This window comes from Columba livia, chromosome 3 (assembly GCF_036013475.1).
Source record: "Columba livia isolate bColLiv1 breed racing homer chromosome 3, bColLiv1.pat.W.v2, whole genome shotgun sequence".
Lineage (NCBI taxonomy): Eukaryota > Metazoa > Chordata > Aves > Columbiformes > Columbidae > Columba > Columba livia.
This window is the reverse complement of record NC_088604.1, coordinates 28,510,418-28,531,996: the sequence shown is the minus strand read 5'-3', so window position 1 is coordinate 28,531,996 and position 21,579 is coordinate 28,510,418. Positions and strand designations below refer to the sequence as shown.

At 35.6% G+C, this 21,579-nt stretch overlaps 1 protein-coding gene across 1 annotated transcript in view; it reads left to right on the top strand.

The window, feature by feature from the left end:
• EYS (eyes shut homolog) overlaps window positions 1-21,579 on the top strand; it is an 870,368-nt gene that overhangs the window by 658,874 nt on the left and 189,915 nt on the right. The window contains exon 37 of the mRNA XM_065056200.1: window positions 8,238-8,467. Coding sequence (XP_064912272.1) covers window positions 8,238-8,467 — 230 coding nt within the window. The remainder of the gene's footprint in view (window positions 1-8,237; window positions 8,468-21,579) is intronic.

Here is a 21,579-nt window from a genome sequence, read left to right as displayed (position 1 = left end):
GCAGGACCTTGCACTTGAAGTTCACGTGGGCCCACTTCTCAAGCCTGTCCAGGTTGCTCTGGATGGCATCCCATCCCTCAGGTGTGTCAACGGCACCACTCAGCTTGCTGTCATCCACAGACCTGCTGGGAATGTACTCACTCCCACTGTCTGTGTCAGTGATGAAGATATTAAACAGTACTGGTTCCAGTATGGACCTCTGAGGGACACCACTTGTCACCAGTGTCCATCTAGGCATGATGCCATTGATCACTACTCTCTGGATGTGACAATCCAGCCAATTCCTCATTCAGCTAACAGCCCACCCATTATATCCATATCTCTCCAATTTAGAGAGAACAATGTTGCGGGGAACAATGTCAAAGGCTTTGCAGAAGTCCAGATAGACAACATCTGCAGCCTTTCCTTTGTGCACTGATGTAGTCACTCCATCATAGAAGGTCACTAAGTTGGTCAGGGAGACTTGCCCTTGGTGAAGCCTGTTCTTAAGTATAAGCCAGTACCCAGATTCACTATGGGCTCTTGTTTACTCTCTCATCTGTGACACATACTTTATTGACTATAAAATCATTTTTCCTCATAGAAAAAATGTACATAAAGGCCTACTATTTTAGTTCCTTATCTCGTTCCTTATCTCGTAACTACCTCGTAAAATAGTACTTGGGAAGTTTTCATAATATATCTTTTTCCTCTGTTAATATTATGGGGGTTTTTTACCTGTCATATTTACAATGCTCTTCCTTATACACTCAATAAGAATGCAGTAATATTTCAGTTAAATGCTAGATTACTGATGAATAAATGATGTTTGTTTTTATGCATGCCAGCCATTCTGCAGCATTAAGATCTAATTAGAAATTAAGTCTGGAAGAAACACTAGATAATACATTACAGTACTCTGCATTTTTAACTCTTTTTGTACTGATTTCTACATGTCTGTCTTATCTGGCTTGCGGGACAGCTCTTGTGGTAATTTCAATAGAGTTTGATACAGAATGCCTTTTTATATTTCCATATCTCTCCAGTTTGTCTTTGAATAGTAAAATGCTTTCTACTTGGCAATCTTAATTAATATTTATAAAGCAATATAGGCCTTCCCTACTTCTACTATGTGGGCAAGAATTATTTTCAGCACATTGGGAATTGAATGCATAAAGAGATTAAGGACTGTATCTGTGCAAATTATTTAGATGCCTAAACTATTCTCATGTGAGGCACCTAAAAATAAAGTATGCTCTCTCAAAACTGCATTTTAACTATAATGTAATCCAGGGTGCATTGAAGTTCCAGCCTGATAAAGTATGTGTTCCCATGCATTTCTGCAAGCCCCTTGATTATCTTGGCAGTACCCATCACTCCTGTTAGGGTATGAGAGTGCCTCTCCTCATCCTTCAAAAGTGTATCTCACAGAGGACAAGATGTACTACGCATGCCTCAAAGAAATGATAAGACTGTACAAGACATATCTAACAGTGCTACATATGTTTTCCCTTCTTATTCTTCAGATAAATGGTAAGTTCACTGTTCTGGTTTATCAGACACTTGACTTCAGTTGTGTCCTCAGCTTGATGGAATGGTAGCATTATGAAATTGCCAGATTACTACCAGAAGTGCTGTAAGAACTCCCCAAACCCAGTCTCTTGGTCTGTTCTGCCTTGCAAGGAACAACCATTGATTGGGTTGAGTGGAGAAAAGAAAATTGTTCCTATATGATTCCCCATGACTTGGGTTAGAATATTCATCTGCAAACAGACTTGGATTTTTCCACTATATCAATTATGGTTTTTTTAATATACCTCTTGAAGCACTTCATTTTCTTTCTTGGCAAGGCAGGACTCTAGCCTTCTGGAGAATCTTTGCTGTTGGCATAGACCAAAGGTTTGGCTACTACAGTCCCGAGAATTACAGTGCAGAAATCCTACCCAAGATGAATTATTACATAGGAAATCAATTTTATATCAGGTATCAAGAAGTGTTTATCTTTTATCCCTCACAGACACATTGTGCTACAATAATATGCCATAGGTAGATCTTCCATTTTGGAGTCTAAATTGTGGATGGCATCATGGAGGTAGAAGAATATCTATAGCCCTTGAAGCTAGAGAGAAGCTTTGGTAAACATTAGTGACTTCATTCTGGAATTGTGATATGATAGACAACTGTCACAGCCTCTCTGTTACAGGAACTCAATTTACCCAGTAGAATTTACTCAACTATTCAGGACTGGGAAAATTTTCAAGGAGGGAATGAAAGTATTTTTCCCATTCAAAACCACTAGTTTCAAGAAACAAAGTAGTTGCATAAATCAACAGAAAAAAATGCAGTACTCGGGTATTTCAAGTGCTGTTTTTCTAAATGGCAGCTAAGATGAAACTGGGAAGTGCTTCTCTGTGACTATTGACTAAATGTAAAAAAGAAAGCTGAAGTTCAGACTGATTTGAGATTTGCATAAACTTCAAAAATTTTAAGATTTGCACATTGGTCTACTTAGCGCTCTGTGGTTTTGATTGCTCTCCTTCTTTTGAGTTTAATCTTTGGATGATAGAAAGTCAAGAAGAACTTTAAAAGGAGGATGGGGAAGGCTACAAAATGGCAAAACCAAGACCAAGTAAAGATCGGTGCAAAAAAATGAGATACTCAAAGCTCATTTACTTCTGCATTTGGTACAGAAATTTTGTTCTAGAGAAACCATTATTTGTCATGCCCTGAACTTAAGGGCTAATATATATATATATATATATATATATATATTTTAATATCATGTAAGGAAAAATTCACTTTAATGAAATTTTTAGGGGTAGCCTTTGCTATTAAATTTTCAACATAAAGAATTTTTGCTGTAAATTCTGTTTCACATTAACTTGTTTATCTGTTGCAAAGTCTATGGTATCTACATACCTTGAAGCAAACAGAACAGGAATGTCTCTTAACACGTGTACTCCTGTTTCTTCTTTCCTCTTTGACCTCTCTTTCCATACCTAGCATTTCTTCCCATATCTGGCATTTCTATGCATACTGGAGTTCATAATTTTTCTTTGGATTTGAAAACCAAGCTTTCATAAACTTAATTATTTCTGTTAATTGCATTCTCACACCCTCGGCTGCGTTGTATATTGAATACATTATTTGCATTGCTAAGAGTTTGCACCATTAAATGAGATGCTGTGTGTGCTAAAGCAGTTGCAAATGATGTTATACCAACTGCAAATTTTTAAATGGGAAGCTGCAAGTACAATATCACTGAGTTCTGCTACCAAATGTTGTGCCTGGTAGGAGGGAGAAGCTGGGCTCATAGCCTGGAAAATACACTGAGAATTGGATTTTTTTAAGAGATAGATCTGTTTGTCATCTCTGTTACAAAAACAGACACCTGATTCTTTCAAATCAAACAAAGACTGGGATGGGTGAGGAAATAAGTTTCATATATAAACTGATGAATAAAAATGATCTCTCTCTGGTAATCTCTGAATTTGTTTCCTCAATTACTCTGTTGAGTTATTTAAGTGGTTTCTCCAGTAGGGTAAGTGTGCAGATACACTGTTCCATGGATTCACTGAAATCGGTAAAATGCCATTTAAAGTATTCTTCTTGACATGGTTGTGAACGGGGAAATTAACAGTTTAAAATGTTTTGTTTGTTCTTGCCAAATTACACACAAGGTTCTAGTTTCTTATTCCTATTTAGATCAACATTTCCATGAAGCATAGTTGTTTTCATTTTAATAAGGTTTTGAAATTGTAATCTATCATGCATGCTAATGCACTTGAAAAATCTTTCTTTTGGCTCCCAAAACTAAAACATTGCTTAAAATAATAGTCTGTCATAGCCCAAGAAAAATGACATCTACACACTTTTCTACCAAGCAAAATTGCAAATAAAAGCAGTTGCTTCCCAACACGAATTACTTTATTGACAAGCTAAAAATACAAACTTCCTTATCACACTTATATCAGATAAGGTTAAATCCATTACTTCAGTAATAAAATGTTAAGTCCATAAGTACCAGAAGATATAGGCAGTGGGGATGTTATCACATCATTGGGGCTCCCATGCCGTTGCATGTCTCATCAACCTGCTTCAGGAAAAATGTCAGAGTGCTTCTGCAGACATGGGTGCCACCATCCTGATAATGAATGACATTGAGGACATGAGGACAAGTCTGCTCTCTTTGCAGATCTCAGTTTGAAGTTCATTATACAGATAAATCACCTCTATGAGAAAAAAAAAAAAAAAAAAAAAAAAAAAAACACCAAACAAACAAACAAAAAAACCCCTTATATTTAGGTGGAATTTCTTATAATTCAGTTTGTGTCCATTGCCACACGTCATTTCACTGGCCATCAGCACGGGGAGTCTGGCTCCATCTTCTACCCTCCCCTCCCTCTCAGGTGTTTATGCAACTTGACAAGATCCCCCTGAACCTTCTTTTCTCCAGGCTGAACAGTCGCAGCTCTCTTGGCGCCAGTCATGGTCACTGTCCCCAGCATAGGGGTTAAACCAGCAACAATCCCTGGCGAGGCTGAACCCCTGCACTGCCAGGTCAGTGCACAGCTGGGGCCTCCCAGATGCTTTCTTAACTTTTTAATTCACAGTCCCCCTAACCCCACACACTAATAATATTGGGCTCTTTTTTAAGAGAGAAGAAAAGCACAGGGGAGTGGGAAGCAGGGCTGGGTAGGGTATGTGTGCTTTTGGTTTAATAACTTAACATCAAGTACAGTCTCTAAGTGCTATATTCCTGCCATTCAGTTTGAGTGGTAAAGAATGTAATATGAAATAAACAAGACTTCAAATTGCACTAACATCTGTATTTAGGCAAGCATTTCTAAGTTCCATGCACTCAGCTACGAAACACAAGGTTACAAGCCTCTAAAATTCAACTGTTTGAGCTCATCTTAAGATTAAAAACAATGTGTTGTTGCTTATAGCAAGTTAGATCATCTTCATGTGCATAGCTGACCTGAAAGGCAGTGACAGGCTGAGGAATTGAAAAGAAAAAAAAAAAAAAAAGCCAGAAAATTGTGGCCTTAGTGTGTAGTACCAGTGAATCAAGTTTTGCCTGATTTGGTTTTTTTACACTTTGTCAAAACTTCTAACACCTCAATTACTAAATTACTTTAAACACTTCCTGGCTCTTTATTCAAATAAATGTTTTAGTTAAACTGGGTTGAGCTGGCGTCATTACTTATTCACAGCAGCAGCTCAAATGGCTTGTGAGCGCAGCTGCAGACGTTCGCCCCACTAACCAGCCCAGGCAAACTCCTCCGCTTCTGCAGCAAGGCAGCGAGCTGCAGGGGGCCTGGAAGCAATGCTGGCACGTAAGCAGTCAGGCACCATCTAGAAGCAAAACATCCAGAACAACACTGCAAAGGCTGACACACTGCGAGAGACAGGCAAATGAACCAGGGAGAAATCAACCTGCCAAGAAGCTTTCCTCTCTTTCTTCTCAGTGGATTAGAATGTCATCCAAAAAATGAAGCGAGGCTGCATTGCTTGTGCTCATAAAATTTCATTTGAAGCACACTCCTGTGATTCTATCTCAGAGAAAAAACAGTAGCTTCCCGCCTGAAAGGGGATCTGAAATTTCCACAGCTGGAAATCAGTGCTTCCAGTGGATACAAGAATGCATAACCTGCCAGTCAGGCACATTTCCCTCTCGTTCACTGTTTTGCCCCTGACAGTAGCTGTGATCAGATTCAGAAGAATAAATTTTGTAATGGTAATCTATAGGATTATCTTTCATTAGAGAAATTGTCTTTCTAATAACTACTAGTGAGAGCTTAGATTATGCCCTGATTCGTCCCCAAGTTTTATTTAGTTTTGTTGTTGATTTTTTTCAGGAGGAACAGAAAAATCAAACCCAAAGCCCAGTAATAACTCCCAATACATTTCTCCTGTAAATGTCTGATTTCTTTACATAAGCCTACTATTAGTTCAGAGTTTCTCAAATATATTTAGTTTATGTTAGGGGAGAAAATTAAGATTTTATTTTTTTTTAATCAGTGGTTGCAATCTCAGCAGCAGGTGACTAAGCATTTTTAATTCGCTGTGCTAGCTGCGTAGACATTTAATGTTGCCCATATGAAGATCATGTTAATTATTTCCCTTAGGAGAAAAGGATGGTTATGAACCCAGTAATTCCTTTGTTGTAATTCTATTCATGTAAATGGAAATGTTGTTATTCTACTAATGTACATGGAAATAAACAGAAAATCACTATTTCTTAAAAAGCCTCTCCAGAATCTTTTGGGGATTTGTTTTGAGCTTTTTTGTCTGCCATCTTTGTGGATGCTTTTCTCTCCTACCAAGTGGATGGCTTTTAACTGCCTTGAATTCCTTGTATCCTCATTCCTGACCACCACAGTGCATGTGTTTTTGCTGTCTTATATTTCGGACACAGTCTGTGTCCCTACTTCAGTTTCCCCCTCTAATGGTTCCCTTATCATTATTGCTCTGCACGTCTCCTCTTTGTTGTTAAGCCCTGTGTCCCTTTTGCACTTCCCCGGGGCTCCACTCCTTTATTAATCACTGTGGCTTTCTCTGGGTCCCTTAGATATGTACTTTGTCCTAAATTATTTCTGTCCTTCCTCTGTCCAGCTTCTTTTCCTTCCTGCCTGCTTCCCAGCATGTATCACAGTCTTTGTGCAGGTTTTACAGGTGCTGTATGGATGATTGAGAAAACTGATTTTTCATGTTCTCGTTTAATGAGAGTTACAAATGCTATACTTAACTGGAATGTGTTATGTTTTTGTATTTCACAATATTATGAAGCTTATTAATACTTTATAAAACATGTATTCCAAAAAGAAAATTACTGAAATAAGTTTTCAGGTTGTTATCACTAAATGGGTCATGTAATTAGTTCAGAAGCTAGATCTAAGAAGACAAATGCCTAGAATGGAGAACGCAAAGTCACACTGAAGGGGTCCCATCACTCCACTTTTCATCACTCTTGTTTTTTATAAAGCAGGTTTAAACCTCCATTTTTACTAAAACAAAAAATAATTTGGCTGTTGATGTTTAATACATTGCCAGAAGTGCTTTCACTTTCTGTGATGCCTATAAACCATTGCATGAAATATATAATTCCTATGTCCTGTTTTGGCCAAAATTTCAGTGATATTTCAGTTCAATCCAGTCTCCCATTCTCCATTACGATATTCTATTTGTACAACATTAAATCATAGTAGAAATATTCAGAAAGTATAAATTACTAATGAAGTAAAAATATTAAGGTATTTTATTGGATTAATGTTGCCAAATTTCAGAATTAGAAGTTGCCTTCTGGAAAAAAGTAGAACCTCTTGAACTTAATGAAATCAGAGAATGTCTAGCTCTTATGCAAAATTTAATGAGAACTATCTTTCTTAGCTGTGCAAGCTTATTAAAGAGCTATTAATCTTCTGGTTCCTTTTGATTCCTTTTGTTTTGCCTTCATTGTAACAGTTTGTATTATACATGTAAGAGTTGTTCTGGTTAGTAAATAAGTATCCTTAAATTTGTATGGTTTTAGCGAGTCACAAGTTTGTCTCTCTGGATAAAACAAAAAGCAGTAATAAACAGTTGATAATTAGGGCAAACAGGTGGTATCGCTAACTAATTTCCAGCAACTGAGATAGGAAATAAGTTGAAAAGAGGAAAATTATTAACATATCAGTCTAGTAGCTAATGTGAGAGCTCAAAAATTAGGAAGTGAAAGATAATGTCATTCTAAACAAGAAAATTTGTGGTAAAATATGAAAACAAAACCATCTGTTTTTTCACCCCCTTCTTCCCCCATATAGTTATTTCTTTGAACTAAAATGTATTAAAATGTACTGTATTTCTGTACTGCAGCATACTCATGCTTAGTCTACTTCAGTGAATGTCATGTCTTCTAGAACAGTAGTGAGATTGGGTAACTTCAAGCAATAAAATATTTAATAATTCAGGCCTGTATTTTTTTATCACTGCATTGTTGACATCCACTTAAAAGGAATTCTGAGAGCATAAACAAACTGTGCTACATGCATGGAAGCAATTTCTTGCTCCCTCACAGGGAAAAATACCTTCATTACCTTTTAATAGATTTCAGGATGGGAATTTGATTTGAGAATTACTAATGTACTCACATTTTCTTAAATATAATCTAAATTTCTAAACAAAAAAACCCTACTGTTTTCAAATGAAGCTGAAGCGTAGTGGCAAAACTCTGCCTCATGATCTTTTGTTTTGATGTGTTGTCTCTATCCTTTCAGGATTCCCAAACCCACACATCTGTCAACAGCATTCCCTATGGTTTCTACTGATGTGACTGAGTTGCCAGAGCCTGTTGTGCCCTCTCAGATTTCCCCTGAACTGCCATCCGTGTGTCAGGAAGGAATGTGCCATAATGGAGGAACTTGTCATCCTCTCTCTCTGCCTACTGGTGCCACCTCATTTCAGTGCGACTGCCCACTGCACTTTACTGGCCGGTTCTGCGAAAAAGGTAGTCATGGTTCATTCTTTATTAGTTGTGTCTTATGCTTCTTTGGAGCAGGGAATGGGGAAGAAGTAGTGATCATCATCTTTCCCGGTTTTCCTTTTCACTTAGTGTTGGTAACTCAGGAGTAGATGCATTGAGGTATTTAGAATAATTGGAGGGTAAGATGGGTTATATGAGTCAGGCACAGTTGGAAGAGTTGCAGGCTTGAGTTAATGAAAATCAAAAAATGTTATTTGTGCAAATTGTTGTGCACAGTATTAATGCATATTATGCAACCTAGTACTTCTGGGACAGAAAAAAAAGTTAATATATGTAAATAAGAAGATTTCCTCAAAAGATTATGTGCTTTCCAGTTCTCCACTGTGCCTGGTCCTTTGTTGAAAAGGGCTTTTTTCACTCTGTAGCTCATTTATACTTCTATTGTATTACTCTTTCTTATAATGCACAAATTAGTCAAAAGAACATAATTTAATTAGAATTTGAATAAAAGTTAATTCTTTGAACAATTTTGGTTTCTTTGTAAAAAGAATCAAGGCTATAAGACAAACTGATCAATAACTGCCAGGGTTTCTGTTTTGTAATTGTAATTGTTTTGCATTACTGCTTTTCAGAAAGTTCTTTTTTATGACAGATTTTCTAGCTGGCTTCCAACACTGTTTTGACTTTTAAGATACATTTGGTTATAAATGGCAGTGGATAATTCTCATAGTAATTAAAGGGCATTACTGGTACACAGGAAAATAACAAAAATATCTTCTAGATTATGGTTACATAACTGTAACATCCTCTAAATGAACTTCCCATGGTATGAAATACAGGCACCTGGAGTTAAAAATGCCCTTGTCAGGCTGTTGGTATATCTGAGCTAACATCACCTTGTATTACTGTCTGAAAGTAGGTCATTACGCTCACTATATGTGAAAGCAATCAATGACTGTGAGCTCAAAAAAAAAAATTGTCCTGTTGCTTAGATATCAGAGAATGTTATATCTTTCAGCCTTTCCCAACTTTATAATAAATTAAATCATATATTTTCACATTGTCAGTGTTAAAATTGAATTCTGTGAGTATCTTCTACGTATTTGGTATCTAAGCAGGCTATTTGCACTTGCTTTCAGTACATGGCAGCTGTGTAAATGGCACCAGAATCCATAAAATAGTGGAATGAAAAAATCATGTTTCCTTCAAATATAACTGATTTAGTTACCATTCAGTGTGTTTCAATGAAGTATTTTCAATATTTCAAGGCAGTGTTTTATTTATTTACATACATTGTATGTGTCAGAATTCCCTCCTGTAGTCCAAAGAATGCATTTGGCAACCTTTTATCAGCATCATGTGCAGTATTTTGGATTGGAGCATATTTTGGCTTTTCCTGAGGGTTCGGCCAGGAGTAAGCAAGGTTAAATTTGAGGAGTTTGACAGGCATCTTGGGGTAATAGGCCATATCAGCTTATATGCGCAGCCACTCTGTTGGGTGACACCGTGTCTGGAGTCCACTGCTGCCTTCTACCGGTGTCTGATTGCTGCCTTCTTCTGACCTAGTCTTACCTTCCAGTTGACCTGTCAGTCCAGCAGTCTTCTACAGTTTGGTGCTTTTAGTGAAAAATGACATAATCTATGTTTGAATCGTATTACGTGGACTGATTATTTACCTCTCTGTGTCATGGACTTTTGTAGTACCATTGACCAAAAAAGCTATTCTTGAGTTCCTCATTCAAAACAAATCATCCTAAGGCATTTTCTCCTATGAAGTTTAACCAGTATAGGCTTGCTGAGTTCATAAAATGGGACAAGTTGACTGTCTTCCAACTACATTTTGAAGGGAAATTCACATGTTTATTTCACTGTGTAAATGAGGAAGTCCCCTTCTCTTTCTTTCTGTGACTTTGTTTCAAAAATCATGTGTGAAAATATGACTAAATTATGACCACCTGAAGAGCAAATTAAAAGTAGAAGACCATTATAATAAGTTGCAATTGTAACCAAATATCTGATAATTAGGACTGAAACATCCTACGTTTGACAAACTGGTAACAATTCCATTCAATAAATCAGAATATAAGATTTAAAAACAAAACAAAACAAAACAAAACTGAAACAAGTAGCTCCTTTTGAGAATATAATCTCAGCTGTATAATCATATCATCATTTTAATGGTTAAATGTCTAGTTTCCATGAGATATCTTCCTTATTTTTTTTTTCTAAAATTGGAAGAGATACCATTTGGTTCACTGATGTTTGCAGGCATGCTTGTTGACGAGATTTTAATAGTGATTCATTTTTCTGCATGGGATGTCTTTTAATAGTTCTGGCACTGGGAGAAGAACATTTCTTTTTCCCTGTTGTGTAGAAGAAAATGAGTTAAAGGGTTCTTTTCACAGAGCTCTGCTTTTACCCTCTGCAACCCCACCGTCAATAGAGGGAACAGCCTCCTTGGTGCTCAGCACTCCCAGGTCAGCCAGGGCTGCCATATGTGACAGGCTCATGAGCAGCTCACTAGGGCAGCTACAACACTGCATGTTTATATAGATCGAGATCAGATTTTATGTATCCCCCATTTAGTGGCTGAAAAGTAACCGAAGCATAATGTGATTTTATTTAATCCTGTAGTTTCAATGAGATTGATAATTTAGTGTAATGAGACCAGAAATTGCCCAGCTGGACTTTCATTATAAGCCTTTGATATTCAGGGACCAGTTCTTCAGGAAGTCTCATAAGTACAGGAGATAAGGGCATCTGTAATCATTTTATTATTATTTACCATAGACCTTGCAAAGGAGAAAGTAAATTATCACGTATGCAATCCAGAAACTTTGCTCCAGTCAAGGAAATTGTCTCTTAACCCCTTAAAAATAGCTGTGATCTTTTTTAATGATACTGTAATGTATATCTGTACATTTCAGTAATGTAAATTTGTAATCATGTTAGGCAAGGTCTTATATACAACCCCTGCGTAGATATCTTGGCTTCATTAGAATGCGTGCATTTGCTTATTTCATATCTAGGTTAAGATATACCACTGAGTTACTTTGTGTATATTTCTGACAACATATAAGACCATCTTCTGTAGTAAAAGTAAGTGAATGTCATTATCTAAGTCATGTTGTTCAATTTGATAGCATCTTATTATATGCAATGTTGCATTTTCCTATTAGATTGCTTCTTAACTAATAAACTCCAGGAGCTTGTTCTGCCCTTACAGGAAATATCTTCAAGTCATAAGTGTCATCATGGATATATTAGGGCCCAGCTAGTTTATTTAAATACATGATGTATTTACCCTAAATTATCATATACCTCTGAAAGCTGAAATGTCCTTAAATAACAATTTTGAAAAGTGGAAATCTATCTTCATTTTTCTGAGGAAACAGAAAATCATGGATATGAACGACTGTATTTGCCGAAGTCAAACTGAATACATCAGCACTGGATATATGCCAATGTATACAAAGTGAGGATCTAGTCTAAAGCATATATATGTAATCTGATGAAGCCTCAGTTCCCTTTAACAGTGCTTTCAGTGTTTCCTTTTCAAAAATTTTAATTACAAATTACCAAAGTCATCCAGAAAGCAGAAATTGCTACAAGCTTTATTTTAAAAACTCTAAATGCAGTGTAGAAAATTTGCTGCTGGCATAAATTTAATCTTGATTATGGAACTGTGTTTGCTAGGTCAAACAATAAAAATGAAGGATTGTGTAGATAAGGAATACAGGGAAGTACTCTGAGCTTCTTTTTTTTCTTTTTTCTTTCTAGGTAAATAAGTTTTTTGACTTTAATATGAAATGTATCATTCTCTCCTCCCTGAAACAATTCTTTGTTAGCTAAGCTGTTTTATCTGCTTCATTGCAAAATCCCTACACGAGTGGAAAAAATGTAATGCTTCTGCTTTAGCATGAAGGCAGATGGTTGTCTATTACTGTAAAGTTCATAGCGTTAGGTTTGGAATATCACTGTCTTGTTTGTGAAAAGAAAGTATGTCCTTGACTGTTAATTATAAGATTAACATTTTAAAGTCTCCAAAATTTTTAGTATTTTGTAAAAGTTTTATAAATTGTTCAATAAAAAGAATATTTAAATGTCATGTGTTAAAAACAGGAAATCTGTTTAATTTTATATGTTGCCTGAGTATGTTCTGTACATTACTAAAAGGTCAACTCCTTTGACAAATCTGCAAAACCAGTAGTAAAATAGGAGGTTGTTATCTTGCAACAGCCCGCATGGAAACTTTGCTACATTTGTTCCCCAAGATATACTTGTTGAATCCCTGGTTTGTTGAGCGATACTTGATAATATCATCCCCAATATTTGAAGTTTCTTTTGCTGACATCTTTTCTAGACATTATTCCTAACTTAACATTTCTAAGTTGTGTCATTGAGTAGTATCATTCATCTCTCTCAATTTTTTTTGGTCTTTTTTTCTATCTGGTTTTGAAAATGTAATTAGCTCAACTTCTGTGATTTCAGCCATATTTAGAAGCATACAATCTCATGTGTCCAGTGAGTCATACATCTATCATCTCCTTAATAATGTTTATATTGTGTATGTATGATTTAAAACAAGTCTGTGACAATTTCCATCAAAAAGAAGGATGAGGAAGTGGGAATCATGTAAAGAGGTGAGGGTGGGGAAAGGCAACCGTGCATTCATCTCCACAATCAAGTCTCAGTTTGAGGTATCCAGAAAGGAAAACAGGAAACTGTTACCCCATATCCTCTGTTTTTCCAGAGTTCAAGCGTTTTCACTTATTTTGTCTTCCCTGAAAATGATTCAAAACCCAGTACGATTCTGCCAGCAGGAAAAAAAAAAAAAAAAAAAAAAAAAATTAGAGATATGTATAAACTTCAGTAATTCATTTGATGTCATAAATCACAGCCAGTGTCTAAACTCATGAGATACCTATTGATTTCCCACAAAATAAACATTAATGCTCTAGCTTTTGGGCTAAATTTGAAAAAAGTAGTAAACTTTCCCTTCAGATTTAGAGTGGTTTTTTTTAAAGGATGACATTAAAAATTAAGAACACAGTAGGCTAGTTAAGAACAAATGAGGATTTAGGCAGAAATCAAATAACTTTGTATATTGGCTTTGATGCACTAGTTGCTATTATTACAATTTTAAAGTGTGTGTAGGAAATAGCTAACCATTCCCATACAGTTTGGATGGCATAATAAAATTCAACAGAAAAACTATTTTGGTGAACAATTAAAAAAGGAATTATCTAAATTAACTTTAACGTTCTCTGCACTTTTACACATGGATGTTATCTTGCACTTTGATATGAAACAGGCAAACCTTACGAAGTGTAACCTGTTAACACTTCACAATAACCTGCATCTGTGAGTAATCGCATTAGCTGCACAGTCACTTAGCATACGGTTCCAACTTTCTTCCTTCTTAGTTCACAAAATTATGGAGAAGTTTTTGAAGATGTCTAAAATATCTCCCATCTGATGCCATCTTGTTTTATCAGTTACTACATATCAGATTTTTACTTGCCATGGGTTAATTTACTGAAGTGTTTTAAAAATTGAAGGAAAACAGGATTTTGAGGGAAGAGCAGCTGGGTTCACAAGAAAGTGGTGAAGAGGTTTGCAACTAATCTTTCTTCTGCCATTCTGAACAGTGTTCTAGTACCACGTCAAAAGTAAGTGTCAGTATAACTGAGCTTTAATACATTATATTACACTTACTTCTAATTTAGAAACTATGTCCCAGATCCCATGGGGTGGGTAAGCTTTACAGGTATTTAATTGTAAGAGTGTAAGTAATTTGTGTGATTTGTGTCCTTAATGTTAAGGATGCAGGTATTTAGCTACAGCAGATCCTGAATTAGAATCCATCTATTCTGTTCCTAGTTTGGTCATTTACGTAACTTATCAGTTAAAAACAACCTACTTCTCAAAACCTTCAAGGGGACTTCATGAAATTGCAAAGGAATATGGCAGTTTTCTATGGTTGTTAAGAATAGATTAAAAGCATGATTAAATGACAGTGTAAGATACAGCTTAGTTATATCTAGAGGGAAGATAACGAGAAAGAAAGAGCTTGTTGAGTTAGAGAAAGAGCTCTTCAAAGTACAGACTCCAACAACTGGTGTTCCAGTCTCTGCAAAGCTATATACCATTGCACTGACACTTCCTCCCAAACCATGATCTTCATAACAGATATAGGATCTATTCCTTTATGGTATACTATAGAGCCAGACTAGAGAGTTGATATTTCAGAAGTCTGCTCTGAAAGAACATTATGGAGCCTGTTGGGCACTAAATGCTTTGAAAAATTACTGTGAAAACAGTTAATAGTGATATAAACATTTTAAATAGTTGTCAGTATGCTAGTACATTCTCTATTTTATATTCACATCTATTCATAACCAGTCATGAGCCATTTAAAATAATTAATTATTCTTTTAAAGTATTGTTTAAAGGTTTGCATTTTTCATTTGGATGTTATTAAAAATGAGATAGCTGTAGTATTTTGTTATAAAGGCTTGCATGGATAAGCACTTTTCAAGAAGCTGTTCTTTTATTTCTGGGAAAAAAAACAATTGATAAAAGCGGTAGAAACCTCTTTGTCTCCTCATGTAGATCAGACCTGTGAAATTTTGGTATTTCTAGTATTAGGCTTCTGAATCACTACTTCTTTAATGTGGATAAAAGCTTTCTTGTCATAGTAATCTTTAGGAGAAATGAAACAATTTGATAACAAACGCTATTTTGAACAAGAACAGATAATAGAAAATGAAATAATAGCAAGTTTAGAATTTTTGGGAACAAGCTTTCTTCCCTTGATTTTTTGCTTGAAAATATTGATATAAAATTTGATTGTTTCTGAAGCTTGTAACATATTCAGCTGTAAATCTCCCAACTCCTTCGAGTCATTTTTCATTCAAAGATAATCATTGTTGCATAAGTGACAAATGCTTGCTTTCTTTTTCTTTCATTAGTTCTCCATTTATGGCATTTTCTGGAAACACCTTCTTTCAGTAAGACCTGAGTTGCTGCCTTTTGTTCTGTTAGTGCTAATTTGCTGATAATCAAGTCATCTGGGGAAATGTTATCTGTCTCCTCAGGCAGTATGGCAAAGCTTATTTTCTGAGCTTGACTCGTTTGTGTTCTTCCACAGGATATACCGTGTAATAAAGCAGCTGAGGTATTAAATAATGTGTTTGAGCTTTATTATGTAGCCTGTAAGAAAGAGACATAGAAGACTGGGTTTGCTTTTATAGAACAGAATAAACAGTAGTTACTTAGGCCTTTTACCAATGAAATCACCTGTGCTAAAGAGTTAGGATGGCGGTACATTGTGCTACCTTGACATTTTGATTTCAAGAATGCTGCAATTAAAACCAGAAGGAATGTTTCATTCCTAGATACAAAGATGTGCAGCTGCCGGTCTGCTCCCTGGCCACTCTCAGAAGGTTAAGCTAGCTGAGAGTGTGAAGCAAACATCATGATTCTCTGGGGTCCTCACTAAAGCATCCTGCTCAAGGAAGATCCTTTCATGTCACCTACCAAAGTGAGTGGTCATTTTGAGAGGACACGGGCTACTTACATGATGTGGTTACAGAGGAAATGGTTTTGCTGTTTCCAGGCCTAAGGATAAAACTCTGACTTAACCATGAAACCCCAAATTATTTCTAATTAAGAGTGCCTGACATGTTCCTTTTTATGCATATTCACAGCACACTGGTGCTTGTCCTTTTATAAAATCTCAAACTATTGCTGCTTAAACAGGGGTGAAATTTCTAATCTAACTGTTAGGAAATCACTATTTTGAAGCTCTTCAAGATAGTAGACCACCCACCAAGGGAAATGAGTTGGGGTCTCTTATATAATGTAAAAGCCAGTTTTTCTTCTCACCGTAGTAGTTTCTTTACATTTTGTAATAATAGTTTGTGATGAGAAAGTATGCAATTATGTAGCAAAAATCTTTTAGCTATTTAGCTAAAATCCTGAATTTAGGTAATTCAGGATTCAAAAGTTGAATTTCCTAGTGGCACAATACACTTATATATTTACATTCTACATGCATGTAGATCAGTTTGTGGAGAATGTGTGAGAGGTTCAAAAGGTTGGAAGCATGTAGTGTCCCCTTGTATTTCAGTGGAATTTGCAAAAATACTGAACACATCATCAAATAGAGCAAAAATCTAAGGCATTGACCAAGCAGAAATTACTGTCAGATTCTTACTTTCTGTTAGATTCATATTTAAGACAGCAAAGTTCAAAAATAAAACCAATTTTCCTGTGTGAATTGTATTGTCCTGCATCAAGAATTGTCCTCTATCAAGAACTTTAATGATTTTTAGCTCTATAATTGACAAAATAAATTCACTGTATTATAAATAATTAATTAAAAACCCTCTTGTATATTGAATACAATGGAAACTATGCAAATATGGGAAATATAACAAAGAAAGTAAAGGCAAGCATTCTGTTAGCCTCTACCAAACATAATGGAAAACTATAGATTCACCCAACTTCCAAATATATTTGCCAACACATGGCATTATTCTTAATACTATCACATGGAAATAATCATAGTTGTAGTGACTGTTTCACTACGGGTACGATGTGTTTCAGTAACTGGTGAACTATAGTGAAATAAAGAGCAAGAATCAACTAAAAAAATATCTGTGAAATATGTACTATGTGGCAAAGTACAGTATTTAATGTTTCTGTTAGAGTTTAAGAGCAGAATCCTAGTTCCTATTGAAGACCTGTTTCTTCTCATACATTTTCTCAGATAAGAGTATGCTACTGTTTTGGGGGTACTTTTGCAGTACAGTTGCAAAACAGAAAAAGTTTATCACTGCAGATTAGTCTGAGGTTTAAATTACGGACTTATTTTAATAGAGAAAAAAACCAAAAAACAACAACAACAATAAAAATACAAGAAGATTGGAGCATTCCCACTAAATACATGTTTACTTTATTTAATGTGTTGTTAAGAACACAGTAGAATCAGCATATAACCCTCTCTCTTTCTGGAGGTTCTTATATTGGAATTTTATAGGAACTCCTGTTATAATCTCTCAATTCTGCTCTTGTTATGAAAGTATTTTAAATCACTCATTAAAATACTAATAAATAATAAAGGTACAGAAAGTCAAGGATTTCCATGCATTAAAAAAATCAAGAAGGCACATTCTATTCATTGCTCTTTGAAATCCAGCAGACTGCATAAATCTCTTCCTTCAAAGATTAATCCAGACAGACTCAAGACAGGAAATAAGATGAAATTCAGTTCTAAATTATCAGAATCACTCTCCCATTTTTTGACATTTCTGGAGAGCAGACTGGGTGCAGTTGAGAATAAATGGAAGAATGCCTAAACATTTCCATGAATAATCCAGATGCTGATACTTGAGGGTCTGAAATTTATCCAGAGATGCTGAGGAGGCAAAAGATTTAAAAGGAACAGTAACAATAAATTTTGCCAAGACAGAACATTGTGATCCAAAATACTGGCTCAAAATGTGTTTGATGTAAGGGTCACCCTTGCTTTTCTTGTTTTGTTTTGTTTGTAAAACCACTAAGAGCTTCACTGGGATTTAGGTACATTAAAAAGGTGATTAAGCCTTTGGTCCCTGTTAGATATACTAAAAAGTTGATGACATTCAAGGAAAGGAGAGGGGAATAAGGTAAAGAAACTACTACTGTGTCACTTAACAGCACGCAGGACAGATTTCTGAAGTTGTGTGATAGGACAGCTCAACACTGAAAATATTACTGAAATACTAATCTAGAAAAGCAAAATAAAAGTGAAATGAGGAGTTATGAAGAAAAATATTAATCAGCATTACACTTAATCCAGCTGAAGGTATCTTAAAATAATAAAGAAAAAAATCTCTGTGCACAGAGAGTGCTAATAAGAACTCAGAATTATCTGATGAAGGAAACTGATGTTTTATGCTTGGCATTTGCCATAAGCTCTTTTAGCTTGGGGTGTTATTGTGTTATCTCAGTGCAGTGGAAGTCTACTAGTTTGTTGTTGTTAAAATGAGGTTTCAGCATGGACCTTACCAACCCTTGTATTTCTCTGCATTTTCTGTTACCTCTGAAAATGCATTATATGTTTTCTGAATTTCTAGAACAGAGACATTCTTAATTCTTTCTTCTAGCTCCAGTGGTGGTACACTGAAATGCTGCTGAATTGTTACAGTAGATTAATACTACAGTACTATATTGCTGTATCTTTTTTTTATATAAACAACTTGCCAAAAGTATAGAGACACTAACTCTATGAATAATGGTGAAGCTTACTTGTAATAATCAATAAGGCTTAGTCATTGTGCATGACATTAGGATTTTTGTAAGTTCTGCCAATATCTTCATTTATCTATGCCATGATTTTTTGTTCATAGAATGGCTATTTTCATCCTCTGCTTTATAAGGTGCTCTCCTAATAAAAAGTGTCTTTCCCCTTAACATTTGATTCATGGGTCTTTAAGAGAGGATGTAATCAGACAATGTCTGTCTACCAAAAAATTTAAAAAAAAAAAAAAATGTGAGGGAGAAAAATGCTGAAGGCACCTATGGAAATACTGTGAAATGTCTTTAGAAGTAGTGTCTTTGCTAATAACAGAAATGCTTCTTACTGAACATGATCAACACTGTTTCTTCTTTTCTTTCTTAATGTTATGTTGCAGACCATGAAATATTGATAGCATGTCCTTATTTATTTTCCAGCTTTGTTCCCCCAAATAGTAATAAATTGGTTATATGCTATCGTGTATATGTATATAATAGACAAAAAGCATATAGACACCATATTCTAACTTTTTTCACTTGTTAATTCTCCTTTCTTTTGTATCTGCTACAGCCCTTTCTGACTTGTAAGCCCCACCATTCCCCAGTGCTCTGTGAACAGAAGAGGAAAAGGTTGACTCCACATCTCTCTCTTTCTTGAGCCACAGTATAAAGAAATAGATATTTTTAACATCTCTTTGCATTTAACTATTTCTTGTCACTCTTACATGCATGACAGTCTACCAAAAAGACCACCTGGTCTTAGGGTTTTCAGTTATTGCTTGGATGGAAGGTGATCTTCTCTGCCTGGTGCTTGCCTACTGTTAAAAACTTGCATTACTCTTTTCATAGTCTGGTTATGTGGAAAACATTTCTGGTTGAGGTTAAAGATGGTTGTGGTGGCCCCTGCAGTGAGAAGGTCAGGTCAGCAGAACTGTTGTGTACTTCATCCCGTTTAATAGAGAATGTGGTGACACAAGAAGTTAAAATGAGGTTCTTTACTACTGATGTTTATGCTAAATACTTAGTGGAAAAAATACTTCTACAAAAAACACTCCCTTTGGTTTTCCCCATTGCTTTTTTTGCTATCTGCATGCACTTAGTGTACTTTGTGGTTATTTACAAAAGATCATAATAACTTTGAAAATGAGATAACACTTACAAAACAAAATCTGAATTCAGTTCTCTCTTGGTAGAAATCTGGGTGCAATTCTAAAACCAGTCATATTTAGTCCAACTTTTTTATCTTAAAAGTGTATGAAAGTTTTCCTATTGCCATAACTGAAAAAAAAGGCTGAGCTATGAAGTCTCTTCCTTTTGGGGAAGGCAGCTTTATTTTTGTTGCTTCCGTTCATCTTTTCTATGCTATAATCTTTTTGTTTTTTCTGGCAGAAAATGGAAAACTTTGTAATAGACTGAAGGTATAACAGCAGAACTATTATATATGATAACTACTCAGAAAAGTAACAATGAAAGCAAAAACTGAGAAAAGGTTAACCTTCAAATATCTTCATAACATTTATAAATATTGTTTCTTTTGCCCCTAATGTTTTTGGACAACAGCATATGTAGAACAAAACAAGTAAGTTTCCCTTTCCATGCTTCACTACATCAAGTTATGAGGTCCTTATTTGTTATACTTCCTTTTCTCATCCTGGGATGCCTGATCATTCATATAAGCTGCTTTTGAAAGCTAGTATAATATCATAAAGAGCCCAAAGTTCAACTGAAGTAGCACCTATCATGATGTTCAAAATAAACAGAAAGCGGTGAAGGAGAAATGGAAAATGTCATGGAAATTTGGGCTGAAATTTTGTTAACCAATTGGTCACTTAAAGAGGCAATGTTAGGAAGTTATTGGACAGTTTGAATAAAAACCTAAATAACTTCATTTCTATCAGTGAGAGATTATTTCAGAAAATATATCTGAATATTTGTGTTACAATTTGATGTTAGTAATTACTGTGCTTTACTTGCCCTATCTTTGACCACAAAACCTACAGTCTGTACTTTGTGTTTTTCTGCTGGTGCCATAAGCTCTTATCTCAAAAGCTGCAGTAGCTTGCTGGTTGTTTTCATCACTTTTGTGACCATTGGACCACCATAAATGAGAACAGTATACACCACCTGCCTTAGCTTGGTGCTCTGCACATGTCACATCAGATCTACAATAAGAATAAAGGAAAGGAGGAAAGATTTAGGGAAGAAGAATAACACATATGTTCTGAGATGCCCTGGATCACTCTAGTGAGACCACAGAAATAGTTTTCTTGTTTACACATACAGGATTATAAAGCTGAATAAAAGGTACCAAAGAAAGCAACCATCATCAAGGTGGATCATAGAGAGATTGGTTTCAGGAGAGTTTGACTTGGATGAGAGATGTTCTGGAGAAAGATGATGTTAGGTAGCTTTGCAGGATTAGCTTCCTGGAGCCAACTATTCAGTCGTTTCACGGTAACAGTGGAAGAGGTATTTGCACAGACAATGTTCAGTGTAAGGGAAGACATAACAAAGCCAAATGTACTGAAAGAAAAGTAAAATAGACTGTCAGAAATCAAAGACTGTGACCGTTTTTCAGTCAACACAGTATATTTGAGGAAAGAACAATCAGATAAGGAAGTTAAAAGAGCGCCCTCCTGTCCACCCTCAAGTAACCCTACAGTAATTCAGTAGAGAAAAAGCCTGTTCCTGGGAGTAGCTTAGGGAGAGTGAGTGCTTCAGGACACTAGAAGCAGCTCCATGCATGCTCTGCAAGAAACAGATTTTCCAGTTACTGATGTATTTTTTTTTTTCTATTGTAATCTGACAAGTTCGGTGCTTGATAAAGAAACTGTTACTATCAAATAGCACAG